We start from the raw sequence: 27545 nt of genomic DNA, 5'->3' as shown, positions 1-27545 counted from the left end.
GTCTTGGCCTAAATCCTGTCTGGTCCTCATGCATTAATGCACCAATTACCTTCTGAAGCCGACCCGCTAGCAGCACCGTAAGTATCTTGATGCCTTGCTTTAGCATTGCCAAAGGTCGATATGACTCGCAACGCTCCTCCGGCTTCCCGGGCTTCAGAATGGTAGGGGGGAGTAGGCCTTTTTCAAAGACCTCCTCGTATACGCTGAGCAGAACTGGGGCAAGGGTGCAGCCATAAGCTTTATAAAACTAAGCAGGGAGTCCTTCGCCCCCCCCAGAGTTTTCCCATTTGCCAAGGACGCCATTACCCCACTTAACTCGTCTTCTGTCTGTAATGGCAACTCAAGCGCAGCAGTTTGCTCTGGCAATCAGATTTGGGAGAACGCAGAGCGCGGTTCGTCCAGAGAAACAGGAGACTCGTGTTTATAAAGCGTGCCATAGAAGGTTCTCAAAATTTCATTTATTACCGCCTGTGAGTGCCATGGGGCACAACTCTCCGGTAGCAATGTAATTGCATTCCGAGGGTGCTCTGCTTTGCACAGCCATGCCAATAACTTCCCAGACTTATCTCCCTACCCATGCGCATGGGCCACATGCACTGATTGATCAAATTTGCAGAGCCTCTCCCAGGCTTCTGTGCATTGGGTCTGCAACAAAAAAAATTCAGACTCTGCGTAAGGGCCTGGGAGTCTCCCTGATTCCATAATGCAGATCCTGTCTTCTAGGGCACCCAAGTCCACACAAAGTGATAGTCTAGCACCATCTGCATTAGCAATCACTTCTCCTCTAGTAACCATGTTCAGAGTCTCCCACACCGTCCCCCAACAGTCAACAAAAAAGCCACAAGAAAGTCACCTAAGCAGCCTATAAATGCACTGTTCCGCAATAACTCAGTCGACATGCACCACATCATGACCGGAGTGGTCTGAAATGGAACGCCCCATGTATTCCATGCTAGAGAATTCGGCCAGATGTTCATGTTCAGCTCCCACAAACAATCCTAGTATACAATCCATGGGGGCCTGAAAATGTGAATATCTCCTCCCATATGGATTCAACTCCCTCCGAATAGCCACCAGTGATGGGTCCGTCAATATTGTGTTAGGAGCCGCTGATGCTGGTGAGGGACTGCTCCATGCAGCGGCCAACCTATCTAGGGCGGGGTCTCTGACACCGTTGCATTCTTCACCTGAGTCAGCTGGCTGCAAAGTGAACAGAGGTAACCTGGGATTGCATGATTGGGGCAGTAGGAGTTTACTATGCATACTTCCCGATGTTCCACATAGCCATGTACAATCACACACCTACCCTCCTTATCTGCCTCCACACACAAGAGTTGAAAGGGAACTAATGCATCTATCCACACCAATACACCTATGCAATATTTAGAGTATGTGGACCCATAGCCAGCCCCCTGCCCCCACCCCTCAATCTGGCAACAACCCGCCCCTGCTCTTCAGTATGTTTCCTGTAAAAGAGCAATTGATATCTTTTTCCTGCATAATTATGTGTGCACTTGATTCCTGCGTAAATAAGAACCCTGACATTCCAAATCATTATTCTAAATGATGCCATCCGAGGAACAAACACCCCCCCCGGTAATGTCTTCAAAGGCCCCGACCAAGATCCCTGCCACATCCACCTTCCGGCAATCGCTCCCGGATCAGTGGTCCCTCCAAGCAAGCCCTCAGACACATTTCAATGCCCCAGATGCAACATCCTCAACAAACCATCACAACCAAACATGCTGTAACAAGAACAGTGCGCCCCCACCGAACAGTGGGGTAGAAACAATGTTCAATGGCATCAAGTCTTTCGGGTGCACCCTACAGACAAAATTTCATCAGGCTATCAGGGCAAAAGCACTGGTAATAGCCCGGTGCCAACAGTAACCGATATTCTGGAGTAGTCTCTAATCCTACGACACGGGCAGTGGCGTTGCATTCCCACTGCAAAGTAACATCTCAGGCAATGGTGACAGTGCAAGTGTTCAACGCTTCCCAAGCACACCTGCACTAGGCCCACCTTCATGAGTTCAAGAGCCCTTTTTCTCCCATCCAATCCTTCATCCTCTTCTTTGTCTGCCATGCCATTATGATCCATCCACATATTCGCAGCCTCTGGCGTCTCTATTTTTTGAGCATTTGTATGGCACCTATACACAGGTGTTTCCAGGTGCCACAAGGCAAAAAATGGGTGAGGGGGGGGTTTAGGAAAAAGAAACAATGTTTATATTAGCCTTGTGACAATGTTACTGTGCAAGTGCAGACAAAGGTGATAAGAGCAGGGGGAGGGAAGGGATTAGGGAGAAGGATGGGAGTAGGTAAAGGGCTGTAGTGGTGGGCCCAAGGGGGTGTCAGTGCTGAGGGGGCCAACTAGTGCAAGTGCCAGGAGAAAAAGGGAAATGGCAAAGTAAGTGCAGTGGACAAGGCGGACCAGATTCCGGTTTGCCTGCGTAAGGGGGCCTGGGCAAGTGGTGGAAGAGGATGCTAGGGAGACTGGTCAGGTGTGGTCTGGCCCCTGTATGACCAGGCACCAGGAATTTAAGAAGATCCAGCTCAAGTCTAAGGGGGGCAGGGAGAGTGTTCCAGAGGGAGAAATATGCAGAGGAAAGGGATCTGCCTCCTGGTCTCTGTTTGCGGAAGCGTCTCACCTGCATAGAGTTGGAGCTAGAAAACCGACAATCTCTAGCAGGGAGGTATTTAGTGAGAGAAAGCTGGATGTAGAGGTCCAAGGGCCCAGACAGCCTTGTGGATGATGCTAATTAGTCTTGAATTTGATCCTTGCGGTCACCGGAGCCAGTGGAGAGATTTTAAGGCTGGAGAGATGCGGTCCCTGCGCTTGAGGCCAAGGATAAGTCTTACAGCTCTGTTCTGTATTAGTGGAAGTGGGCAAAGAGAGGAAAGAAGCAGATTGAGGAAGGCGCTGTTGCAGTAGTCCAGCCTAGAAAGAACCAGAGCTCTGGAGACATTGAGCTTCTAGAGAAAGGTGAGGAAAGAGAGAATGCCTCTGAGGAGGTGGAGCCGAAGGTTGGACTTCTTGGCAAGGTCTGTGATGTGCCGCGAGAGAGGAGTCAAAGATGAGCCCAAGGTTTTTTGCCTCTCAGGAGGGCGAGGGGAGGGGACCCAAGGAGGGTGGCCAGAGTGTGCAGGGGGGAGCAGGCATCCCAATGAGAAGAGCCTCTGTCTTACTGGCATTAAGGCAGAGATCATTGGAAGAGCACCGTGCTTGAAAAGCAGACATGTGTTGAGAATAAACTCCCAGGTAGGCAGGAGGGCTACTAGGAGCTTGCAAACTCCAGACTCATGGAAGGCTCAACTCCTTCCCTTTCCCAAAAGGAATGCAGGCCCAGACAGACAGCAATTTCAACTGCAGTTTATTACAGCCAAAACCAAAAGGTATCAGAACAAGGAACATTCTCCTGGAACGTCTCGGCGAACTCTGGCTCGCAGGCCAGTTTTTAGGCAAATCCACGTAACAATGACGTCATAACCTGGCCCCCCTCCAGCAAACCCATTGAGCAAGCAAATTGGGCGCTGAGTGATAGTCCACCTGTGGCGGACCCTATTGCTGTTAGTTTATTGGCTCTCTCATATTAAATGGATGGCCTGGATCATCCCCGAAAAATGCTACTTCTAGAATGTTAGTGTGTGGGGGGGGGCTTAACATTGGTTCTTGCCCTTTGCTACCCACCCCTAGGGTCCTGTACTATGATTGGTTAGAGCTGTCGCCCCCCAGGCCTGGGACCCAAATTTGTTCTCAGCTCGAGGTTTACATTTTCAAGGAAATTGGAACACCTATGTGTCTGCATTGTAACGTGTATGAACCAGAAAAGGCTATGAGAGTGCTTGTTCTCATCATGCAACACTCGGCTTCTTCTGTAACAACTTTGTTGCAAGCCATTATCTAGCTTCGTGAGACTGCTCCGCTTTCCCAGCTGCTAGTTTTGGTTCATCATCGGCTTGGCCGGGTCACATGTCCAGAAACCGTCTTTCTGAGCTCTGCAGCTCTGAATTAGCCTGCATTTATGAAGAATTATTTGTATTTGCTGCATCCAGTGTTACTGTAGTTCAGGCAGTACAATGTCACTCGTATATTAGTGGCCTTGGCAGCATTTTTTTTAATGCCATAACATGGTGTCTACGTCGTACTGTTCTATAGTGTCCCTAGGTTGGTAGTTTTGTCAGGTCCCTCAGGTGCTCCTGCAGTTCCATGGGGTTATTTGCATATAAGCATAAGCAAGCATTTGCACAGGATCTCTTGCTTCTTGCGGTTTCTATATTGCTGCGGCCCAGCTAATGGAAAAATAGTAAACGTGAAGGCAGTATGTGCGTATTTGTCCTCTAATTTACAGAACTGTACCCATGTGTTCTTTGTGTACTTCGAGTGTGTGACCGTGTCCCGATGTGCAGATGGCATGTGTGCTTCATGTCATGGTGTCTCTAAAAACGTTCTGCATGGCTTCTTGGTGCTTTAGTCCGAATGTCAATGGAGGTGTCTTTCGTTGTGCCTCAAGGCTCCTCATCCACCTTGGGCAACGTTTGCACTGTTCCCGGGCTATTGGGTTGACTGAGTGGGTACCTGAGCGTACTTGTTTATTATGGGAGCACTGGAAACTGGTCTAAAATGGTACGATCAATCATGGTTCCTTTTGTTGTTCTTCCGGGGGCCGTGTGACTGATGGGAGGGGAAGCACAGGTGGGTTTTTGACATTCCCTCTTCACAGGTATGAGAGAGGAAGAGGAAGAGGAGGAGTAAGAAGGGAGCTTAAAGGATAGCTGTAGATCATCGGCATAACAATGGAAATGAGGGAAGAAGGTGAAGATCAGGTGATCTATTGGGGGCTAGGTAGATGTTGAAGAGGCATGGCGATAGGATAGAGCCATTAGGGACGCCCCAGGTAGAGGGAGAGGTGGAAGCGAGGAAGGGCCCATTTGCACTTGGGAGAGTCAGTTTGACAGGTAGGAGGACAGCCACGCCAGTGGCTTTTCCGTATTGGAGGCGATTTATGAGGATGGATTGGTTGACTGGATCAAAAGCAGACAAGATTGATGAGGATTAGAACAGAGGGGGAGGTAGAGTCCAGGTTCAAGAACAGGTCTTCACGGGTGTTCAGGAAAGCAGTTTCCGTGCCTCTGGAAGCTCTGAAACCAGACGGGTGATTATGGACGCAGCCAGCTGCTTCAGTGTGGAGGGACAGCTAGGAGATGACAAGCTTCTTCCATGCGTTTGCCAAAGAAAGGGTTGATAGAGATAGGGCGATAGTTAGCCGGGCAAGAAGGGTCAGCCAAAAGCTTTTTTTAGGAGAGGGTGCACAAGGGATTGCTTGAGAGGTTGTGGGAAGGAGACGGTGGCAAAGGAATGGTTACAGAGGGCGGCCATGGCTGGGGCGAGAGAGGTGATGTTGTCTTTGATGGTTCTGGAAGAATAGGGGAGCACCAGTTTGGAGGAGACTTTCATAGAATGGAGAACTCTAGTGACCTTGTCTGGTGCAATGGCAGAGGATATGGAGTGTAAGGGAGAGAGGGGGCAGGGGGGGCAGAGGGAAGTGGAAGACAGTGAGGACAGGGTGTCCTGAGTTTTGGAGGAGAAGTGGGAGGCCAGTGCATTGCAGAGGGCCTGGGAGGAAGGAGGAGTGGATGAGACTGCAGTAGGATTGACAAGTTCCTTGGAGATTTTAAGGAGTTCAGCTTGTACTTGAGCCGTAGCCGACAGAGCCTCTATTTCGTGGGAATGAACAAGTTCTGCTTCTTTTGGACTAGAGATGTATAATCCGGGTATATAGCGATCTTGGCATTAACCCGTTGTATAGTGCCGCCTTCTCTGGAGTATTGCAATCTAACCTCCCTATCTTTGAAGTTAAGGACCCTGGCAATTATGGGCTGTGGGTTGGATCCTGGCGGCGTTTTGCAGTGAACGATGTGCCCTCATTTGTCTAGCCTGCGACAGTCTACCTGGGCCGCTTCTTGCAATGATAGGTTCGGAATATAGGAGGTAGGATCCATTCCCTCCATACCTCCGGGTTGGCCCAGCACTCTTATGTTGTGCCTACATGACCTTCCTTCTGCTTCCTCTTCATGCAGTTCCAATGCTGAATTTTTTTCGCTTCCAGGGCTTTCACTAATGATTGTAGAGCCACAGTGGTTGCCACAGTCTCCTGTAACAGCGGCTCCATAGTCGTGACCCTTTCCACCAAAGAACGAACATCTTGCCTCTTCAATTTTGCCCTCCAAGGAGGACCACGAAGCAGCAATAGCCACCAGGAACTTATCTTCCAGAGACTCCTTTTGAGATGCTGTGTATCGGGTTGCTCTGCAATTTTCTCCGGCGTAGGGTCACAGTGCATCGCCTGAGCAGCAAAGGATTCCATAATTGTGGCTTTATTGCTTATAGCCTCCTTTCTGTTTGGTAGCCAGCATATCGAGAGCATGGAGGACACACCACCCACCATAGTACTGAAAGCGTTGCGGATTAGTGTATGTGACACTGCGTGAGTAGGCGCACCTCCCTACGACAATCTCGAGATCAAACTAACAAGAAGGGTGCCCCGCAGCCATGCAGTTGTCCACAAAGGTAGGTAGGGCTTTCAGGGGTAGAGTGTGGTCCAATGCGTCTCCAGGAGATGACACCTCCAGGCCCCAACCACCAGGTCATCAAAGAGCAGGGCAAGGTAGGTGGCAGCAAAAAGGAGAAAAGGGTAGGCTGTGATAGTCCCAAAACATCCAGCCTGCGCAGCTCAAGCAGTAATTAGGTGGTGCCCCTCCATCCTCCTCAAGCACCTCTGTGCGTCACAACCCTGTAGCGTTCTCCTCGCTGCAGCTCCGGGCACAGGAGGGATGACAAAATGGGGAGTCACTGTCCCACCACACGTCTTCAGTAGATGCTCAGTAGCGGTGCGTCCACCATTTTGAGTAGGCAGCGTGTCAGAGACGAACGATGCCTCGCAGCACAAAGCATCCTCATTCGAACAGGCAACTCCCAAAGTCGTCTCGGTGTCGCTGCAGTTGTTAGTAGTGCAAGTTTGTGCTATTATATGTAAATAAGCACCGCTGAGCGGATCATTGCAGGATCTAGGCAACAGCTCCCGCCAGCCACATCCTCACTGCATGGACTGTGCCCCCACCCCTCCACGTCCTGTACATAAATATACTAGACCTTTTTCATGTTCCCTCTTATATGGCAACAAACATGCAAAAACCTTAACATTCCCTTATACTTTCACTAAGGCCTACAAGAGCAAGTTTTTCTGAATATTGTCTGTTTAACAATAATGACTTGATATTTTAGCGTAAAGCCATTCTGAGTTTGCATTGTTTAATGGAGTCTTAGATTCAGTCAGGCAAGAGTTATACCTCTGGTGTTGCTAATGTTAAAAGTTAAGTGTTGCTGCGTTCAGAGTCTTATTGACCATAGCTACATGCATTTATAGTAGTGTGGTGGGATTGGTGGTGATAATCTGGATAGAGAAGCAGGTAAAGCAGTACTGAACCAGCAGTCTTTAGTTTTCACTTGGAATAACTGCATCACGTCTTCACTAAATTGTTATGAAGCAGCTGTGGCAAACTGAAATTTGGGGTTTAAGTACTAATGTAGCTCTTTAAAATATTTCCAACTGGAAATGTAACAGGAAGCTTTGGACTTGCACATTGAAAGCCTCTATGGTGTATCCTGCAGGCAGTGAAATCTAACGGGAGTCGAGATGTCCGCCACTGTTTTTCAAGTGATGTGCTGCAATGGTTTAAGCATCCGAGGTCATTACCGACCCATATGTTTGCTTCAGCTTTTAAATGAAGGTGTACACCATTTAAGGAAAGGGAACAACAGGGAACAGGTCCCAATCCAGTGCACCAAATCTGTGAATGAATGTCTTGGAGTGCGCTTGTAGGTGGGGTTCTTGGTTAAAGGCACGTAAAGAGACTACATTGAATTCTGTGACCGTAAAATGGACTTGTTTTTATGGTTGTCGGCAGGGTGTATATATATATATATATATATATATATATCTGAGGCTTGTGGAATCTGCTTAGATCACATGCTGTGCATAGGCCGACATCTAGTGGAAGCTGCAGAGTATTAGTTTGTTTTTCGAAACTCGAAAATGGGCGTCGACACAGGGTGTGCCAGTAATACTATCCCTAGTGTGACGTCCACTGTACCCAAGATCCCTCGCGCATCTAGGATCCTCAGATTGTTTTTTTCCGCCATACTGGTCGGAAGCATTTTGCGGAGTCCCCTGGCCTTAGCCATACTTTTGCTAAAATATTTAAAATTTGAATCTATTGACATCCTTCCCCACCCCAACGTCGAACTTCGACACTCAACGCCGGCTGGAGAAGAAATTGACCGTCGGCTGCTGCACGACGGATTTGGGCCTCGGAAGGCCTCTGGACTCGGCCCGGGCCTTGGAAGGCCTCTGGCCTCGGCCCTGCAAGTAGGGAGAGTGGGGGGTTGTACATACTCTACTCTCTTGGTATATAGGTACACCTTATACATTTCCTACATTTAACAGCCCGCTGCCTCAAGGTGCATATGGAGGGTACCCCTTTTCAATTCTGCCCCAAGTGCAATCGCAAATACCCTTGGGTCGACGGGCACGCCACGTGCAATCTCTGCTTGCCGAGGGACCACCCCGAAGCGAACTGCAGAGCGTGTAGTAGGTTTAAACCTAAGACACTTAAGGACCATTCGACGAAGCGTTGGGCCCACCACGCCAGGCAGGCGGCCATGGCAGCGGAGGGCGCCTTCAGCGATGGCAGCGACACCGTACTTTCGGATGGCGAGGGCATTACGGCGTCGAAAGACAGCCGAGTGCAAGTCCCCGACCTCGGAAGGTCGTCCGGCAGGGCGGCTATGGGGAAGACCCCTGGCGACACAAGCGCTTCACACACTAAACACACGAAGTCCAACCGAGACTCGACGACGTCGAGTTCTCGGAAAGAGGCACAAACAGAACGGTCCGATTCGGTGTCCTCTGGGCGCTCTCGATCAAGATCGCCGCATGACTCCAGGCAATCATCCACTCTTGCCAAGAGTGCCTCGCTCCCTAGGCTAACAGAAGTTCGATCGTCGGAAGACAAAGACGACTTCCACCCCCAGGCCGCGCTCCACGAGTCGGAGCCCGCAGTTAAAATCAGCGAGGCCCCACGCTCGAAGGACAGGGACCCCACCCCCGATCCTCGACGCCAGGCGTCGAAAACCTCCGGAGCCACTAAAGGACCGGGAAAACAGTTTTCCACGCACGGGGAGGGGGGAAAACAGCAGAAGAAGCAGCCTTTGCACTCTTCCACACCTGTAAAACACACCACTCCCCCTAAGCAGACAGACAAAACCAGGTCTGCTGATATGTCTAAAACCAGCAAATCTTATCAAAATAAATCCCATAGACTTGCTGAGAGAGTCATTCCCAGTTCCAAAAAATGGTCGAGTGAAGATATAGATAGGGTCATGTCAAGGATGTCGTCTTTGGCTGATTTTTATGATAAAAATCCAGAACATTTCCTCTCGTATGATCCACAAGGGGCGACACCCTCAGGCTCTAATGATCCTATGCTCCCGAGTAAAAAGCCCCGGTTTGAAACACCTATGAGGTCAGACCCCTTCGAGGTACAACCTTACTCAAGACCATACTCACTGTATCAAGGAGAGGCTTCCTTTGGTGAGGACCAATTTGGCATGGTAGAAGAGCAAACCGGGACGGGCTACTATGGGGATGATGAAGACCAGGAAGAGGAAGACTCGGAAACATACAGAGTAGATTCCCCGGTAGAGAACGAAGCCCCGGTTACCGACTCCCCGGTCGATAACCAACCCCTCCTAAACGAGGTTCTCGCACGCGCAGCAGAACATTTCCATATTGACACCCACGGTGTCCAGGAGGAGAGGGACTTCGCAGAAGAGTTAGTGGTAGAAAGGAGGCCTGTTGCCCAGACCATCCCTATCCTTAAGTCCATTCAGCGGAGAATAGACCCGTCCCTGGTGAACCCGAACCTCACCAGAGCAGTTAATCCCAGGGTTGAAAAACTTTTCAGGGCGGCCCAGTCTGACCCTCTCTATATAAGAGGACATCTGAAGCCAGACTCCCTAGTTGTCACTAACACTCGTAAGAGGGCTGGAACACCCTTGTCATCGTCCGAAGCTCCTCCCGACAAGGAGTGCAAAAAACTATACGGTTTCGGCAGGAAAGTAGCCTCAACGTCCGCCTATCAAGCAAGGATTGCAAACTCCACCACCCTGTTGGCCAGCTACAACTGCCATCAGTGGGAAGAAGTCGCGGCACTCAAAGCCTCTGCTCCTGAATCTTTAAAGGGCCAGTTAGCTCCAATTTCCGCAGAGGGTAGAGCCGTGTCTGCTTGCATTTTGAAAGCAACCTTCGACGCAGCGGACAACGCAGGCAGATTGATAGCAGAAGGCACTGTTATCAAAAGACATGCATGGTTACGGCAGTCTGGTTTTAAGGCAGAAACCCAGGCATCATTGTTGGACAAACCGATCTGTTGTTTGGTAAGGCGGTCGAAGACGCACTGAAGAATGCCAAGGACGAATACGAAACACTCAAGTCCCTTGGCCAGTTAACCAATAAACCCCCTAACCAGAGAGGGAATAGTAATTTTCGTCGCCCACGTGGCCAAAATTCCCAAAGAGGATCGAACTATTCCCAGGGGCAGGGTACACAGTGGAACAACAACCAACAGTCTACCCAGGGTTACGGCAGGGGTAATAGGAGAGGTCGTGATAAAGGCAGAGGCAGCCCCAGCAAGGGAGGCGGCACGCCTCCACCAAAGCAGTGACGTTCAGTTCAGGGTCCCTTCTCACGCAACCCCAGTAGGGGGACGCATTTCCAACTTCACCCAGGCTTGGGAAGGGATCACACCAGACAGATGGGTGCTGTCAACAGTATCCACAGGATATTGTATAGAACTACTGCAGCATCCCCGGAACCATCCTCCACGACAAAGAGTACACTCTTTAGAACATCAGAAGATTCTCCTTGAGGAGATCGCCATTCTGCTAGAAAAGGACGCGATAGAACTCGTCCCGGGACACCAGGTAAACAAGGGTATTTATTCAACTTACTTCCTTGTGACAAAGAAAGATTTGACAATGCGCCCAGTATTGGACTTACGGCCTGCCAACAAGTATGTCAAGCCCCAAAAGTTTCGTATGACCACGCTACAAGAGGTAATCCCCCCCCCCTCCTAAAAAAGGGGCATTACATGGCAACCTTGGATATGAAAGATGCTTATTTTCATATTTCCATGTTCCCAGCGCACAGAAAGTACTTGCGCTTCAAGGTGGACAGCCGACACTACCAATTCAAGGTACTACCCTTCGGGATAGCTTCGGCACCAAGGGTATTCACCAAGGTACTGGCGGTGGCGGCTGCACACCTACGCAGGGAGGCAATCCCGGTGTACCCTTATCTGGACGACTGGCTCATAACGGGGGAAACCCCAGGGATTTGCAGGACAAACATTCAAAGGACTATCGACCTCCTCCACGAGTTAGGCTTCTCAATCAACGAGAGAAAGTCAAGCCTGGTACCAAGCACCTCCAAACAGTTTCTAGGAGCAATCCTAGATACTCAAGAGGGGTTGACCTTTCCTTCAGACAAAAGAATTCGGAATATACTACTGCAAATTCCGCATTATCAGTCCGGTCAACAAATAACGGTACGCAAAGCAATGCGTTTACTGGGCATGATGGCGTCATGTATTTACCTGGTCCCCCACGCGCGCCTGCGCATGCGTCCCATGCAGGAATGGTTGGCGAAACAGTGGTCTCAGGCAAGTGGTCAGTGGGACGATCTAGTGGTCGTTTCGCCAACACTGATACAAAGCCTTCACTGATGGACGCGAGAGAATCTCGCACAGGGGAAACCCTTTTACGATCCCGAAGTACGGGCAGTAGTCACTACAGATGCATGTCTGACGGGGTGAGGAGCTCACCATCTCCACCACACAGCTCAGGGTCTCTGGTCTCACTCAGTGGCCAAGAACCACATCAACCTGCTAGAGCTTCTGGCAGTATTCAGAGCGCTTCAGGCGTTCGAGCACCACCTACTAAACCTGTCGGTGCAAATCCGGACGGACAGCACAACAGCCATGTTCTACCTGAACAAGCAAGGAGGGACTCGCTCGCCAAATCTGTCCAAGCTTGCCCAGAAAATCTGGATATGGGCACTCAGACGGAACATCTTCCTGTCATCACAACATGTTCCAGGGGAGCTCAATTCCCTAGCAGATGCTCTGAGCAGAGACTCCCTCCCAGAGGAACACGAATGGGTTCTACACAGAGAGGTCGTAAAAAATATCTTCTCTCAGTGGGGTTTCCCCACTATAGACTTATTCGTCACAAGCGAAAACAGACAATGCCCAGGATTTGCATCCAGGTTCCCCCAACCAGACTCCCAGGGGAACGCCCTGTGGATGAACTGGTCAGGGAGGTTTGCGTACGCTTTTCCACCAACTCCTCTCGTCAGGAAAGTGGTGAACAAGATGAACCGAGAGTCGATGACGCTCGTCCTAGTTGCTCCCATGTGGGCAAGACAACCGTGGTTCCCACACCTACGCAGGATGGTGGTGTGCGAGCCCATCAAACTTCCAGCCTGGTACAACCTACTGTCCCAGCACCAAGGTCAAACAGTGCACCAACAACCCAACTCAATGAACCTGGCAGCATGGCTCCTGAGGTCATAGAGTTTGGACATCTCAATTTGCCACAGAGGTGTATGGACATCCTAAAGGAATCTAGGAAACCAAACACAAGGCACTGTTACTTTGACAAGTGGAAGAGGTTCGTTATCTGGTACCAGAGTAGACAAATCAACCCGGTTGATTGCACTCCTTCCACTATTGTTACATACATGATCCACCTGCTAGATGCAGGATTGGTTTTTAACTCACTGAAAGTACACCTGGCAGCCCTGTTGGCTTACACCACTTCCCATAGCAAGGTTTCGTGGTGGAAAGTACCAGTAGTTAAAGCCTTCATGGAAGGAGTAAAGAGACTTCACCCTCCTATTTCAAACCCACCACCAGGGTGGGACCTTAATGTGGTGCTAGCCAAGCTCATGGGCCCCCCTTTTGAACCCATGCTTAAAAGCAGTCTCAAACACCTGACTTATAAAACGGCCTTCTTAGTAGCTATTACTTCTATAAGAAGGGTCAGTGAAATTCAGGCTCTGTCAGTGCAGGATCCCTTCTTTACTGTCCATAAAGACAAACTGGTTTTACGCACACACCCTAGGTTCTCACCTAAATTTATATAAAAATTCCATGTAAACCAGTCCATCGAGCTTCCGGCTTTCTTCCAGGACCCACAAAGCTCGGCTGAGGTGAAACTACACACCCTAGATGTGCGTAGGGCGGTCCTCTGCTATGTAAATAAAACCAGACCGCTAAGAAAAACAGATCAACTGTTTGTCTCCCTAGCTACAGGCAGAGAAGGGGGGTCGCGTCTCTAAAGGTGCCATCTCGAAGTGGAGTATTAACTGTATCCAGCTGTGTTACTCACTCTCTGAAAGAACTCTGCCTTTAACGCCAAGAGCCCACTCTACTAGAGGCATTGGGGCCACTCTGGCGTTCATTGCAAATGTACCCCTTGACACCATTTGCAAAGCAGCTACTTGGAGCTCTATTCACACTTTTACTCAGCATTACTGCATTGCCACCCATTCCAAGGCAGATACACAAGTGGGACAAGCGGTTCTAAGACACTTATTTGCTCATGACCCTTCTCACATCCCACCTCCTTCTTCAGGTACTGCTCGCTAATCTATGCACACCATGTGATCTAAGCAGATTCTACAAGCCTCAGAAGGGATACATTACTCACCGTAATCGTATTTCTGATGCTTGTATCTGCTTAGATTCACATGCGACCCACCTGTCGGGGGGGAAATTCTGCCGGGGTCGGCTGGGCCGTCCGCGGACCTCCGGGCAGGGAGCAGGGAGGCCCCAACTCCTCCCGCGTATCACAAAAATGAGTATGAGGCGCACGCAAGAAGCAAGGTGGTTCTGCTGTTTATTATACAAACGGCAGGGATGGGTCAAGGAGCGTACGCGTCCGTCCTGACACACACATAATCGTGGGGCTCGCAGGCCCTTTTTACCTTGGTATGACGCGCTACTTGCGTCACCTCGAAAAGTTATCAAAAAACCTATCTCCACTCTGGATTGGTTACTTGAGTGGTAGGGTTAGTATAGCATACATATAGAGAAGGGTATTAGTGGCTGAGGGTCAGTCAGGTGGTATACCTGGGTTGTCCCTGCAATTAGATACATTGAGAATTGTTACATGAAGACCCCTGAGGATTGATCAATATTAATGGCGTCAGTGATAAGAGCCCCATGTTCTGATTGGTGCGCTCGCGAGCCTCCCATCCTGGGACCATCGCCGTTCCCAGCTCGCGGTGTACCTGTCATTTGCAACAATGTTTCATTATGGGTACGTGCAGACAATGCGAGGACTTATTCATAGGCTGGAAGGCCGACTACTCCCACTGTCGCAGATGTCCATTGAGTCTTTTATTTGTATCTGCCTGTGTCTTGTAACGAGGGATCCAGGCGCCCCCGTTGTCTTAGCCTTGGCATCCTTTCAGGTTTGGCTTGGTCACGTGAGGCGGGACCGTGTTTGAGGCCGAATTCTGCACAATTAATATTGTTTTTCCCACTGTGTGCCTTGTTTAATTTGCAGGTGCGACCTTGACGTTGGTGTGCGGCGTGCGAGATTGCAACATTGTGGCTTGGCTGTCTGCCTTTCGCCAAGCTCATTCTGCAGGATCAGCAACCGGACTCTTGTTCATTTTAATGTTCATGGAAGCTCTTGCTTGCGGCCTACTTGAATCAGGTGCATAAATGGAGTCGTTGAGTGCACAGGCGCTTTAGGTTATAGGGTTTATGTGGAGCGTAAGCAAGCCATTTAGATAAGTTCATCGTGCGTCTTGCGTTTCTGCATCTTAAAAGCCTATGTGAAAAATAATAAAGATGCACGTCCATGGATGTGTCCGTCACCTACGTCATAGCGCTGAGTATATTCTTCGTGTAGGTTGGTGTAGGAGTGTCCAGTGTGCATGGTCGTACAGGTGTGACCGTTGGCTAGGTCGTCATGGCATCTCTAACGATGTGTTGGTTTAGTCGAGTTGATCCATGTTGCAGGTGCCGGCCTGGGCAGGGCGAGCTGCTGGGCAGGTAGGGCAGGTAGGTGGGCACATCCGTAGGTTCCTGTACCAAGGTATTTGGTCGTCTGGTAAATGGGTAAACTCATCTCGAGGCGGGTGTCTAGGCCGTGATCCTCTAGGCCAAGGGCGAGAGGGGATTGGCGGGAGCCTGTTGTTCCATTCTCCCACTTCACACCCTTCCTCCCTCTGAGAGAAGGCGCATGATTGCTTGTAGTCTTACCTTTCTGTCTATCTGCTTGGATTTCTATACTCGCGCTACTCCTCATGCTACCTCATGTCAGAAAAAAAAATACAATCTGAGGATCCTAGACGCGTGAGGGATCTTGGGTACAGTGGACGTCACACTAGGGATAGTATTACTGGCACGCCCTGTGTCAACGCCCATTTTCGAGTTTCGAAAAACAAACTGTAATACTCCGCAGCTTCCACTAGATGTCGGCCTATGCACAGCATGTGAATCTAAGCAGATACAAGCATCAGAAATACGATTACGGTGAGTAATGTATCATATATATATATATTTCTGAGGCTTGTGGAATCTGCTTAGATCACATGCTGTGCATAGGCCGACATCTAGTGGAAGCTGCGGAGTATTACAGTTTGTTTTTCGAAACTCGAAAATGGGCGTCGACACAGGCGTGCCAGTAATACTATCCCTAGTGTGACGTCCACTGTACCCAAGATCCCTCACGCGTCTAGGATCCTCAGATTGTTTTTTTCAGCCATACTGGTCGGAAGCATTTGCGGAGTCCCCTGGCCTTAGCCATACTTTTGCTAATAATCAAATTTATAATTCTTATTGACATCCTTCCCCACCCCAACGTCGACCCTGAACACTCGACGACGGCTGGAGAAGACATCGACCGTCGGCTGCTGCACGACGGATCGGGGCCTCGGAAGGCCGCTGGCCTCGGCCCGGGCCTAGTAGGCCGCTGGCCTCGGCCCTGCAAGTAGGGAGAGTGGGGGGTAGTACATACTCTTCACTCTTGATATATAGGTACACCTTATATATTTCCTACACTTACCAGCCCGCTGCCTCAAGGTGCGTATGGAGGGTACCCCTTTCCAATTCTGCCCCAAGTGCAACCGCAAATACCCTTGGGTCGACAGGCACGCCACGTGCAATCTCTGCTTGCCGAGGGACCACCCCGAAGCGAACTGCAGAGCGTGTAGTAGGTTTAAACCTAAGACACTTCAGGACTGTTCGACAAAGCGTTGGGCCCACCACGCCAGGCAGGCGGCCATGGCAGCGGAGGGCGCCTTCAGCGATGGCAGCGACGCCGTACTTTCGGACGGCGAGGGCATTGCGGCGTCGAAAGACAGCCGAGCGCAGGTCCCCGACCTCGGAAGGTCGTCCCGCAGGGCGGCTATGGGGAAGACCCCCGGCGACGCAAGCGCTACACACCCTACACACACTAAACACATTAAGTCCAACCGAACCTCGTCGACTTCTCGGAAAGAGGCACAGATAGAACGGTCCGACTCGGTGTCCTCTGGGCGCTCTCGATCGAGATCGCCTCATGACGCAAGGCAATCATCCACTCTTGCCAAGAGTGCCTCGCTCCCTAGACTAACGGAAGTTCGATCGTCGGAGGACGAAGACGACTTCCACCCCCAGGCCGCGCTCCAAGAGACGGAGCCCGCAGTTAACACCAGAGAGGCCCCACGCTCGAAAGACACAGATACCTCTTCCGATCCTCGACGCGATGCGTCGAAAGTCTCCGGGGCCTCCAAGGGACAGGGAAAACATTTTTCCACGCACGGGGAGGGGGGAAACAGTGGAAAGCACATTCTTCCACTCCTGTAAGACCATCCTTTCCCCCAAAGCACACAGACAAATACAAGTCTACTGCAACATCCAGCAAGGGTACCCTTGATAAGTCCCCTAAATTGCCTACTAAAGTCATCCCCTGTTCCAAAGAATGGTCCAGTGAAGACCTAGACAGGGTCATGTCAAGGATGTCTTCCTTGGCAGATTTTTACGACAAGAAACCAGAGCATTTCCTCTCGTATGACCCTCAGGGGGCCACACCCTCAGGTTCCACTGATCCTATCCCCCTAAGTAAAAAGGCCCGGTTCGAAAGACCTGAACCCTTTGAGGTGCAGCCCTACTCTACTCCATACTCTACTCCACACCCCAGGTACCAAGGAGAGCTTTTCCCTGAGGGAGACCAGGAGTTTGAAATTATGGAGGAACAAACCGGGCCGGAATACTATGCGGATGATGAGGACCAGTAGGAGGGAGAAGATGAGCAGGAAATTTACAGAGTAGATTCCCCGGTAGAGAACGAAGCCCCAATTACCGACTCGCCAGTCGATAACCAGCCCCTCCTTAATGAGGTTCTCGCTCGCGCGGCAGAACATTTTCACATCGACACCCACGGTGTACAGGAGGAAAGGGACTTCGCAGAAGAGTTGGTGGGAGAGAGGAGGCCGGTCGCTCAGACCATCCCTATCCTTAAATCCATCCACCGAAGAATAGATCCGTCCCTGGTGAACCCAAACCTCACCAGAGCAGTCAACCCCAGGGTCGAAAAACTTTTCCGGGCAGCCCAGTCTGACCCTCTCTATATAAGAGGACATCTTAAACCAGACTCCCTAGTTGTTACCAACACTCGGAAAAGGGCTGGAACACCCTTATCTTCGTCAGAAGCTCCTCCCGACAAGGAGAGCAAAAAACTTTACGGGTTTGGCAGGAAGGTAGCCTCAACGTCCGCCTACCAAGCAAGGATTGCTAACTCCACCACCCTGTTGGCCAGCTACAACTGCCATCAATGGGAAGAGGTCGCGGCACTCATAGCCTCTGCTCCTGAACCGTTAAAGGGCCAATTGGCTCGGATCTCGGCAGAAGGGAGAGCCTTGTCTGGTTGCATATTAAAAGCAACTTTCGACGCCGCGGACAACGCAGGGAGATTGATAGCAGAAGGTACTGTTATCAAAAGACATGCGTGGTTACGGCAGTCGGGGTTCAAAACAGAAACTCAGGCTTCATTAATAGATAAGCCGGTGGAACCCGATCTATTGTTTGGGAAAGCGGTCGAAGACGCACTAAAAAACGCCAAGGAAGATTACGAAACACTGAAATCCCTTGGCCAACTAACCAACAAACCCCCTAACCAGAGGGGGAACAGTAATTTTCGTGGCCCACGCGGCCAAAATTCACAAAGAGGCAACTATGCCCAGGGACAGGGTACACAGTGGAACAACAGCCAGCAGTCTACCCAAAGTTACGGCAGGGGTAACAAAAGAGGTCGTGGGAGAGGCAGAGGCAGCCCCAACAAGGGAGGTGGCACGCCTCCACCAAAGCAGTGACGCTCAGTTCAGGGTCCCTTCTCACGCAACCCCAGTAGGGGGACGCATTTCCAACTTCACCCAGGCTTGGGAAGGGATCACCTCAGACAGATGGGTGCTGTCAACAGTGTCCACAGGATATTGTATAAAATTACTGCAGCGTCCCCGGAACCATCCTCCACGACAAAAAGTACACTCCTTAGAACATCAGAAGATCCTTCTCGAGGAGATCGCCATTCTGCTAGAAAAGGACGCGATAGAACTTGTCCCAGGACACCAGGTAAACAAGGGTATCTATTCAACTTACTTCCTTGTGCCAAAGAAAGATTTGACAATGCGCCCAGTATTGGACTTACGGCCTGCCAACAAGTATGTCAAGCCCCAAAAATTCTGTATGACCACGCTACAAGAGGTAATCCCCCTCCTAAAAAGGGGGGATTACATGGCAACCTTGGATATGAAAGATGCTTATTTTCATATTTCCATGCTCCCGGCGCACAGAAAGTACTTGCGCTTCAAGGTGGACAGTCGCCACTACCAATTCAAGGTACTGCCCTTCGGGATAGCTTCAGCACCAAGGGTATTCACCAAGGTACTGGCGGTGGCAGCTGCACACCTACGCAGGGAGGCAATCCCAGTGTACCCTTATCTGGACGACTGGCTCATAACGGGGGAAACCCCAGGGATTTGCAGGACAAACATTCAAAGGACTATCGACCTCCTCCACGAATTGGGCTTCTCAATCAACGAGAAGAAGTCAAGCCTGGTGCCAAGCACCTCAAAACAGTTCCTAGGAGCAATCCTAGATACTCAGAAAGGGTTGACCTTCCCTTCGGAAGAGAGAATTCGGAATATACTACTGCAAATTCCACATTATCAGTCCGGTCAACAAATAACGGTACGCAAAGCAATGCGGTTACTGGGCATGATGGCGTCATGCATTTACCTGGTCCCCCACGCGTGACTGCGCATACGTCCCATGCAGGAATGGTTGGCGAAACAGTGGTCTCAGGCAAGTGGTCAGTGGGACGATCTAGTGGTCGTTTCGCCAACACTTGTACAGAGCCTACACTGGTGGACAAGAGAGAATCTCGCAAGGGGAAAAACCTTTTACGATCCCGAAGTACAAGCAGTGGTGACTACAGATGCATGCCTGACTGGGTGGGGAGCTCACCATCTCCACCACACAGCTCAGGGTCTCTGGTCTCACTCAGTAGCCAAGAACCACATAAACCTGCTAGAGCTTCTGGCAGTATTCAGAGCGCTTTGGGCGTTCGAGCCCCATCTGCTAAACTTGTCGGTGCAGATCCTGACGGACAGCACGACAGCCATGTTCTATCTGAACAAGCAAGGAGGGACTCGTTCGCCAAATCTGTCCAAGCTTGCCCAGAAAATCTGGATATGGGCACTCAAACGGAACATCTTCCTGTCATCGCAACATGTTCCAGGGAAGCTCAATTCCCTAGCGGATGCTCTAAGCAGAGACTCCCTCCCAGAAGAACACGAATGGGTCCTTCACAGAAAGATCGTAGAAGATCTCTTCTTTCAGTGGGGTTTCCCCACTATAGACTTATTCGCCACAAGCGAAAACAAACAATGCCCAGGATTTGCATCCAGGTTCCCCCAGCCAGACTCCCAAGGGAACGCCCTGTGGATGAACTGGTTAGGGATGTTTGCGTACGCTTTTCCACCAACTCCTCTCATCAGGAAAGTGGTGTACAAGATGAACAAGGAATCGATGACGCTCATCCTAGTTGCTCCCATGTGGGCGAGACAACCATGGTTTCCACACCTACGCAGGATGGCGGTGTGCAAGCCCATCAAACTTCCAGCCTGGTACAACCTACTGTCCCAGCAACAAGGTCAAACAGTGCACCAGCAACCCAACTCAATGAACCTGGCAGCATGGCTCCTGAGGTCATAGAGTTTGGACATCTCAATTTACCACAGAGGTGTATGGACATCCTAAAAGAATCCAGGAAACCAAACACTAGGCACTGTTACTTTGACAAGTGGAAGAGATTCGTTATTTGGTGCCAGAATAAACAAATCAACCCTGTTAATTGCACTCCTTCCAACATTGTGACATACATGCTCCACCTGCTGGATGCAGGATTGGTTTTTAACTCTCTAAAAGTACACCTGGCAGCCCTCTCGGCTTACACCACATCCCATAACAGGGTGTCGTGGTGGAAAGTACCAGTAGTTAAAGCCTTCATGGAAGGAGTAAAGAGACTTCACCCTCCTATTTCGAACCCACCGCCAGGATGGGACCTTAATGTGGTGCTAGCTAAGCTCATGGGCCCCCCTTTCGAACCCATGCATAAAAGCAGTCTCAAACACCTGACTTATAAAACGGCCTTCTTAGTAGCCATTACCTCTATAAGAAGGGTCAGTGAAATTCAGGCTCTGTCAGTGCAGGATCCTTTCTTTGCTATCCATAAAGACAAACTGGTTTTACGCACACACCCTAGGTTCTCACCTAAATTTATATCAAAGTTCCATGTAAACCAGTCCATCGAGCTTCCGGCTTTCTTCCAGAACCCGCAAAGCTCGGCTGAGGTGAAACTACACACCCTAGATGTGCGTAGGGCGGTCCTCTACTATGTAAATAAAACCAGACCGCTAAGGAAAACAGATCAACTGTTTGTCTCCGTAGCTACAGGCAGAGAGGGAGATCGCGTCTCTAAAGGCGCTATCTCGAAGTGGATTATCAACTGTATACAGCTGTGTTACTCTCTTTCTGAAAAAACTCTGCCTTTTACGCCAAGAGCCCACTCTACTAGAGGCATTGGGGCCACTCTGGCTTTCATTGCAAATGTTCCCCTCGACACCATTTGCAAAGCAGCTACTTGGAGCTCCATTCACACTTTTACTCAGCATTACTGCATTGACACTCATTCCAAGACAGATACACAAGTGGGACAAGCGGTTCTAAGACACCTGTTTGCTCATGACCCTTCTCACATCCCACCTCCTTCTTCTGGTACTGCTCGCTAATCTATGCACAGCATGTGATCTAAGCAGATTCCACAAGCCTCAGAAGGGATACATTACTCACCGTAATCGTATTTCTGATGCTTGTATCTGCTTAGATTCACATGCGACCCACCCTTCCTCCCCTCCGAGAGAAGGCGCATGATTGCTTGTAGTCTTACCTTTCTGTCTATCTGCTTGGATTATCTGTACTCGCGCTACTCCTCATGCTTCCTCATGTCAGAAAAAATACAATCTGAGGATCCTAGACGCGTGAGGGATCTTGGGTACAGTGGACGTCACAGTAGGGATAGTATTACTGGCACGCCTGTGTCGACGCCCATTTTCGAGTTTCGAAAAACAAACTGTAATACTCCGCAGCTTCCACTAGATGTCGGCCTATGCACAGCATGTGAATCTAAGCAGATACAAGCATCAGAAATACGATTACGGTGAGTAATGTATCCCATATATATATTTTTTTTTTTAAAGACTATTAGTGAGTATCCTACAAAGAGCGGGGTATAAAATGACAGCTATTAATTGTTATGCTTTGTGCAAAAAGCAATTCAGCAAATCCATTAACAGACCTGCCTTCCCTGGCTAGTCATTTAGCAACTTGCCCTTTTTTGTAGATTGGCACTCGGGCAGTGATGGAATATACCAGTTATACGCTTGTTTTTTTTAGTTTGGGAGGGTGAGGTAAGAGTTTTCATGTTTACAATCATTTGCTTTGCATGACGATATTAGCATTGATTAATTTTCACAGTAAGTAAAGTGTGTGCAGTCCTGCCTCTACTAAACATTTGTACATTAGTGGTATTGATTGGTTGACTTATTAAGATAAATACACCTTGAACATTAATGGGAAATTGTTACCCATGCTACTTCGTTCTTTTACTGCGCGAGAGAATGATTTTTGGACATGGCTCCTTTCCTCGTTCCAAGTCGTTGTGCCTTTGATACATATTATAGTGCCACTGTTTAGGCCTCAAACAGTATCAGAGATTCAGACGATAAAGCTGCACGTGGAGGTACCGATCACTTAGACAACGCATGTCTCCATTGAACACATTATTTTGAATGAGAATAAGTCACCATGCTACCAAGGGCCTGGAAGTAGTTGGCATTCCTTCCGTCCGTGCTGTGAGCACAGATGAGTTGTTGCGCAGACGCCAAAAAAATCATTTTATTTATTATTTTGTATTGGGGAATGCATGCCATGTGAATGGACTCACTGGGGGTGTGTGGGCAGCCTTTCACGGGGGAACAAGCATGACTCGTTTGTCCCCACGCCGAAGGAAGTTCTCCTGAAGACGATCGTATGCTGTCCTTGAGAGTGACATTTCGACACGTTGCTCTTGGTTTTTCACGCAAAATAGTTGTTTAATCGACACATTTGGTAAAAAAAAATCTCCCCTACAAAATGGCCGTTTACATCAGGACACCCGCTTTGCTTAATCAAGGGGGTGATGGGCTTAGCTTTTAAATGGATGCAAATTATATGTTGGTGTAGGAGGTGAACATTTAGACTGCTTCGATGGTGGCATTGTGGGAGTATATGGTCCGGAGAACCGAGGCAGAAAGAACTTGGCTTTTATTGTTATCTGAGACTCAAACTAGTTAAATGCCTGCATTATCTGTTGCACCAGAATGGCATGGGACATGTTGTCATGTGACTGTAAGATGTAATGTGATGGGCAGTCGCTTTTACTGGCCCCAGTTACTGCCATGTGACTTCTTGTTGACTGTTGGAGGTGGGAGGAGGGTGGGATGCTACCTCCAAAAGCACTATATCATGCATAACCGCCGACTCTGTAATTCATTTTGTCTTATGTGCGACACCAGAGACGAGTCTTGAACGTGGGACCAGGATTTGAACCTCTGTTGCTTTGATTGTCTTCATTCCAAAACAAACTGGTTGCCCCAGAGCTATCCTCCCGGACCTGTACTTGAAAAAAAAAGTTTTATTTACCTCTCTGATTTAATAAAACGTGATGAGAATGAAATAGTCGCAATTTGAATTGCATTGGAGTAGGTGTCTTACCCGTTCAAAGGCGGGAGGGTACTGCATAATACAAACAGAAGTGTCCAGTGCCATGTGTTAGTCGCAGCCCCTTCCATTCAATTAAGACTGAAAGCACAATTTTTTGTAGTCCACTTTGTAGTAACAGTTAACATTAAAAAAAAGTAGAAAGCTGGTTTATGACGACTTTAAAGACGAAATATTTTGTTTAAAGGGCAGGTAAAATGCCAGGGATAGATTTCGGTGCCTACACCGCCACTTAGCAAGCACTGCCCACCTGGTGCCTTCCTGCTGGCTGCTCTTTTCCCTACTTAAGGAGCCCTGCAGCCTCTTCATTTGCAGCTGTGTGGAGCAGGTGCAAGTGGATCTGGGTCACCTGGCCTAAGCACCACCGACCTTCTTAGCTCTGCCTCTTTCTTCCTGCTCTTAACTCTTAGATCAAGGGCGTCTCTCGCCCGGGCGTCCAAAGCGAAGGGGAAACAAAGAAAAGGGCAATTCCTGTTTGAACCTGTTCGGAACAGGAGGACCCAGACAGGTTAGCATGCACCAACATGTGTTTACACCCTCTGTCCCCACAGTCCATCCCCACCCTCTCTGGTCCCCCGTGATATTCCCTTGTGCCCCCCCTTCTCACATACAGATGTTGCCTGTTTTGCTCGATTCTTCTACCCAGCTTCCCCCACTGGCCCCCTCCAGCCTACTTCTGCATGAGTCTGTCCTGATACATTCTGGTTTCACCATCACAGTCTTGTGGCCAATGCTGGATTTGACTTTTATGGACTTCATTGATTCACGGTGCGTCACCCTTTCTCAACTCTCATGCTGGACTTCCTTTGCATCTTGTACTCGTGGTGGCCCTGAATCATGCTGTTCCCGTCTTCATCTTGTATCCTGGCTTGTAACATGATGTGTTACTACTGACTTCTGCAATTGTATTCGCTCTCCCCTCTTGCTTATCCACTCTTTTTGACTGCTTACACTCTGTTCTCCCCTGCTCTCCCTTCTCCTATCTCCCCCCCTCCTCCCCTTACTTTCTGCCATGCACTTACTCTATCAGAATTGTCCCTGGACCTAGTATGATAGTAACCTCGTCTGTCTCCTCCCACCTCCCCTTACTGTCACCCCCACGCCCCCATCCTGCTCTATCTGAAATGTTGTCAGGCCTAGTACAATAGTCGCTTGTTTTGTTACTCCCCTCCCTTTCTGCTCCCTCGCCCTCACCTTTTTGTTTTTCTACGGCTCTACCAGAAACGTCGTCAGGCCTAGTACTGTAGTTGCCTGTCTGTTTCCATTTCCTTCCCACTTCCCCCCTCCCTTCCTTATCTGTGTCTTAGCTCTTGCACTATCTGAAATGTCGCAGGCCGAGTATGATAGATAATTTCACATCCTTACTGTTCATGGCCTGTAAGAATGTCATTGTTTTTTCCCTTGTTCCCTTCCCTTAAAGCGCTTTGAAACACATTGTGTATGGGCGCTACATAAATAAACTATAATTTCAGATCATATCATACACTCCGGGACAGAAAATGCAAGATTTTGGGTGTGACTAAACCTTGCGCATGGACAACGGGGTTTGTGCATTTCATCACATGGTGGGGAGCTACCATTCGGTTTCTGTTTTGCATATTTGCAGTGAGAAAAAATCTGTGATAAGTGACTTTCTGAAATGCAGGGTATTGTTTTGCAGTAAAGGGTAAATCCTTTGTCGCCCCTGTTACATATGTTGACAATGAGTACATTATTTTTATTTCAGCCTCTATAAACCTGTTATTGGTTAAATTATAAGGCACCTTCAACAGAAACCAAACAATTGTGCTTGATCTCTTCTGCATCTCTCCTTCCTTTCGCTCTTAATATCTACCTTCATTTAAATATTATTCTCGAATTCACTTTACTTGTATTCCATTTTATCCTGCCTACACTCTCGTAGAATGTGTGCATGTTAGGAGTAGTTGCTGCCATTGATAAGTATGATCAAGCTGTTAGCACTGTTCAAGGTCCTGCCAGGCCACTTACTGGAAGTGAGAACCACTGTACCTATGCTGGGCCAGATATCATAATACTTAAGCCACTGGAAGTCTGCTAGACGTCTGACCCAGTCAGCGAACAGAGCTCATCCTGTTCCTCAGAAAGATTCAGAGGCAAAGTGGTTTTGCGCTGATTTTTCCATCGGCTGGTGTGTGCCTTCCATTCAGGGTGGGCCGGGCGACCGCCCAGGGCGCCGTTAGGCCCCCGCCGTGCCAGCTCGGAGGAGTCTTTCAAGGGCTCCCCGGAGCTGGCGTAGTGGGAGAAGGCGCGGCAGGCACCCTTTTATTAAACGTGCCCGCAGCACCCTATTTAGATGAGTATCTCCTCGCTCTGACACGGGAGCAGGGCAGTTTTCATTGGAATTATCCAGTGATTAACTCTCAGCCAGGAGCTGGAGCAGGGAGTTAGAAAAGAAATGTGCTGCTCCTGCCCCCTCTCCAACTTCCCCTTCCACTCGTTGACCCGGGGTGCGCCAGGGGGCGGGCCTATCACAACAGCCGGGGCGCTGCCGCAGCTATGGCCATCCCTGCTTCCACTGCTCACAAATGTGAAGTCATGCTTGTGGATTAGCTGGGCAAAAGCAACAGAGTACAGAACACAATGTTTTACCAAGTCTGACGCAGCAGAGTTACTCTGATATTACTTTGAACGTCAACTTGTTTTTCTTCTACCTCCAGGCAAAGAATCGTGCACTTCATCGTCTACACTTCATAGAAAGATACCAGGACCACACAAGTAAGTAGAATGAAGACTGCCAACCCTTTTAGCACCGTTTGCAGGTCTTGTGGACTAGTTTGTGATTACAGTAATTAATACTGCATGTGATTGTATTTGACATGTAATGTCCCCTTTGCTGCTGAAGTTCCAGGTCATAGTTTGCAGTAACTATTTTCTATGTCTTTAATAAACTCGGGTGAATTTCAGAGGTGCTGAAATGGGCAATACCTTTAAGGATTACAGCCAACTGAGGTCAGTTTCTGGCCCATGTAGATGGTGCCATACCCTACCAGGACCATACTGTACCTTTACCTCGTGGACAATTGCCATAAGGTGAAATCCTCTCGAAGTGGATGATTCTGACCAATCAGACCATCAAATGACCAGAAAATTGTTTACACACCTGGCCATGGCAAGTACACCTTGATGGACACAACCCTGTCTCAAGCTGGCCTCCAGGTCTTTGCTGCTTTTCTAAACCCTGGCAATGGTTGTTGTTGCCCTAATTCTAGGGAGTTTTCGAAACATACTCCAGAATGTCACGTTTTGATTGTGACAGCGACTGGTTTTTGCCATTTAATCATTGTTGGGGGGTTTGTGCAGCACTACTATTGTCACCTTGATTGAGAGAGCTAAATGAGTCCCATGTTGAGAGATGAAGGTTGGACTTCTGAGAGGCAGCAGTTTCAGCTCAAGCTCACGGTTTTGGTCTAACACCGGTGTTTAGGGTTGTAAGAGCAAATAGAAATCAAGGCTTGCCAGAGAAGGTTGGAATTCAGGCCCTCTCTGTTTGAACAGGGCACACTACATTGTGCTAGCTACCAAAGCCGTAGGTCAGTAATGATCACTTTGAGCTCATGGTCTTTGTTAAAATGACATATAACAAATAGCCTGAAGTCTATTCCTTCTCAAGGATCTCTTCCCTAAGGGTTTTTACAGTCCATACAGTTTGAGAATATATATTTTATATGGGTTAAAGTAATTCCCTATTCCCACCCTCCTGTCTTGATCTAATGTCTACACACCAAACAATGGTTCTGTAATGTTGTGGTTTACTAATGTTTTAGGCAGTTTCATCTTTTAAGAAGTGTTTTCAGCAGGTCCAATCATTAATAGTTGAATATTCTTCCTTATCAGATAGTAGTGGTTCTGGACACTGGTTGTTTGTGAATTGTTTACTCCCCGATATGCAGGTGGAACGTTTATTTGAAAATGTCTGCCCGACTGCTTGTTGTGCATCCAGTTATTAGAAGGCCCTAGTAGTCAAGACCCAGACCATCAGATAGCCTTTTGTAATGTCTCAGAGTATTGGGATTATAACGATTGAGTAA

At 49.1% G+C, this 27545-nt stretch overlaps 1 protein-coding gene across 2 annotated transcripts in view; it reads left to right on the top strand.

Annotated features, from left to right (window-relative positions):
- Positions 1-27545, top strand: part of MRPS5 (mitochondrial ribosomal protein S5) — an 804837-nt gene that overhangs the window by 571386 nt on the left and 205906 nt on the right. For both annotated transcript variants that reach the window (XM_069606860.1, XM_069606861.1), the window contains exon 8: positions 26175-26232. In XM_069606860.1, the coding sequence (XP_069462961.1) occupies positions 26175-26232 (58 nt within the window). The remainder of the gene's footprint in view (positions 1-26174; positions 26233-27545) is intronic.

The sequence above is a fragment of the Ambystoma mexicanum genome, chromosome 4p (genome assembly GCF_040938575.1).
Source record: "Ambystoma mexicanum isolate Mex_15411 chromosome 4p, UKY_AmexF1_1, whole genome shotgun sequence".
NCBI classification, from domain to species: Eukaryota; Metazoa; Chordata; class Amphibia; order Caudata; family Ambystomatidae; genus Ambystoma; species Ambystoma mexicanum.
The sequence above is the reverse complement of the archived record's forward strand: the minus strand, read 5'-3'. Positions and strand labels throughout refer to the sequence as shown.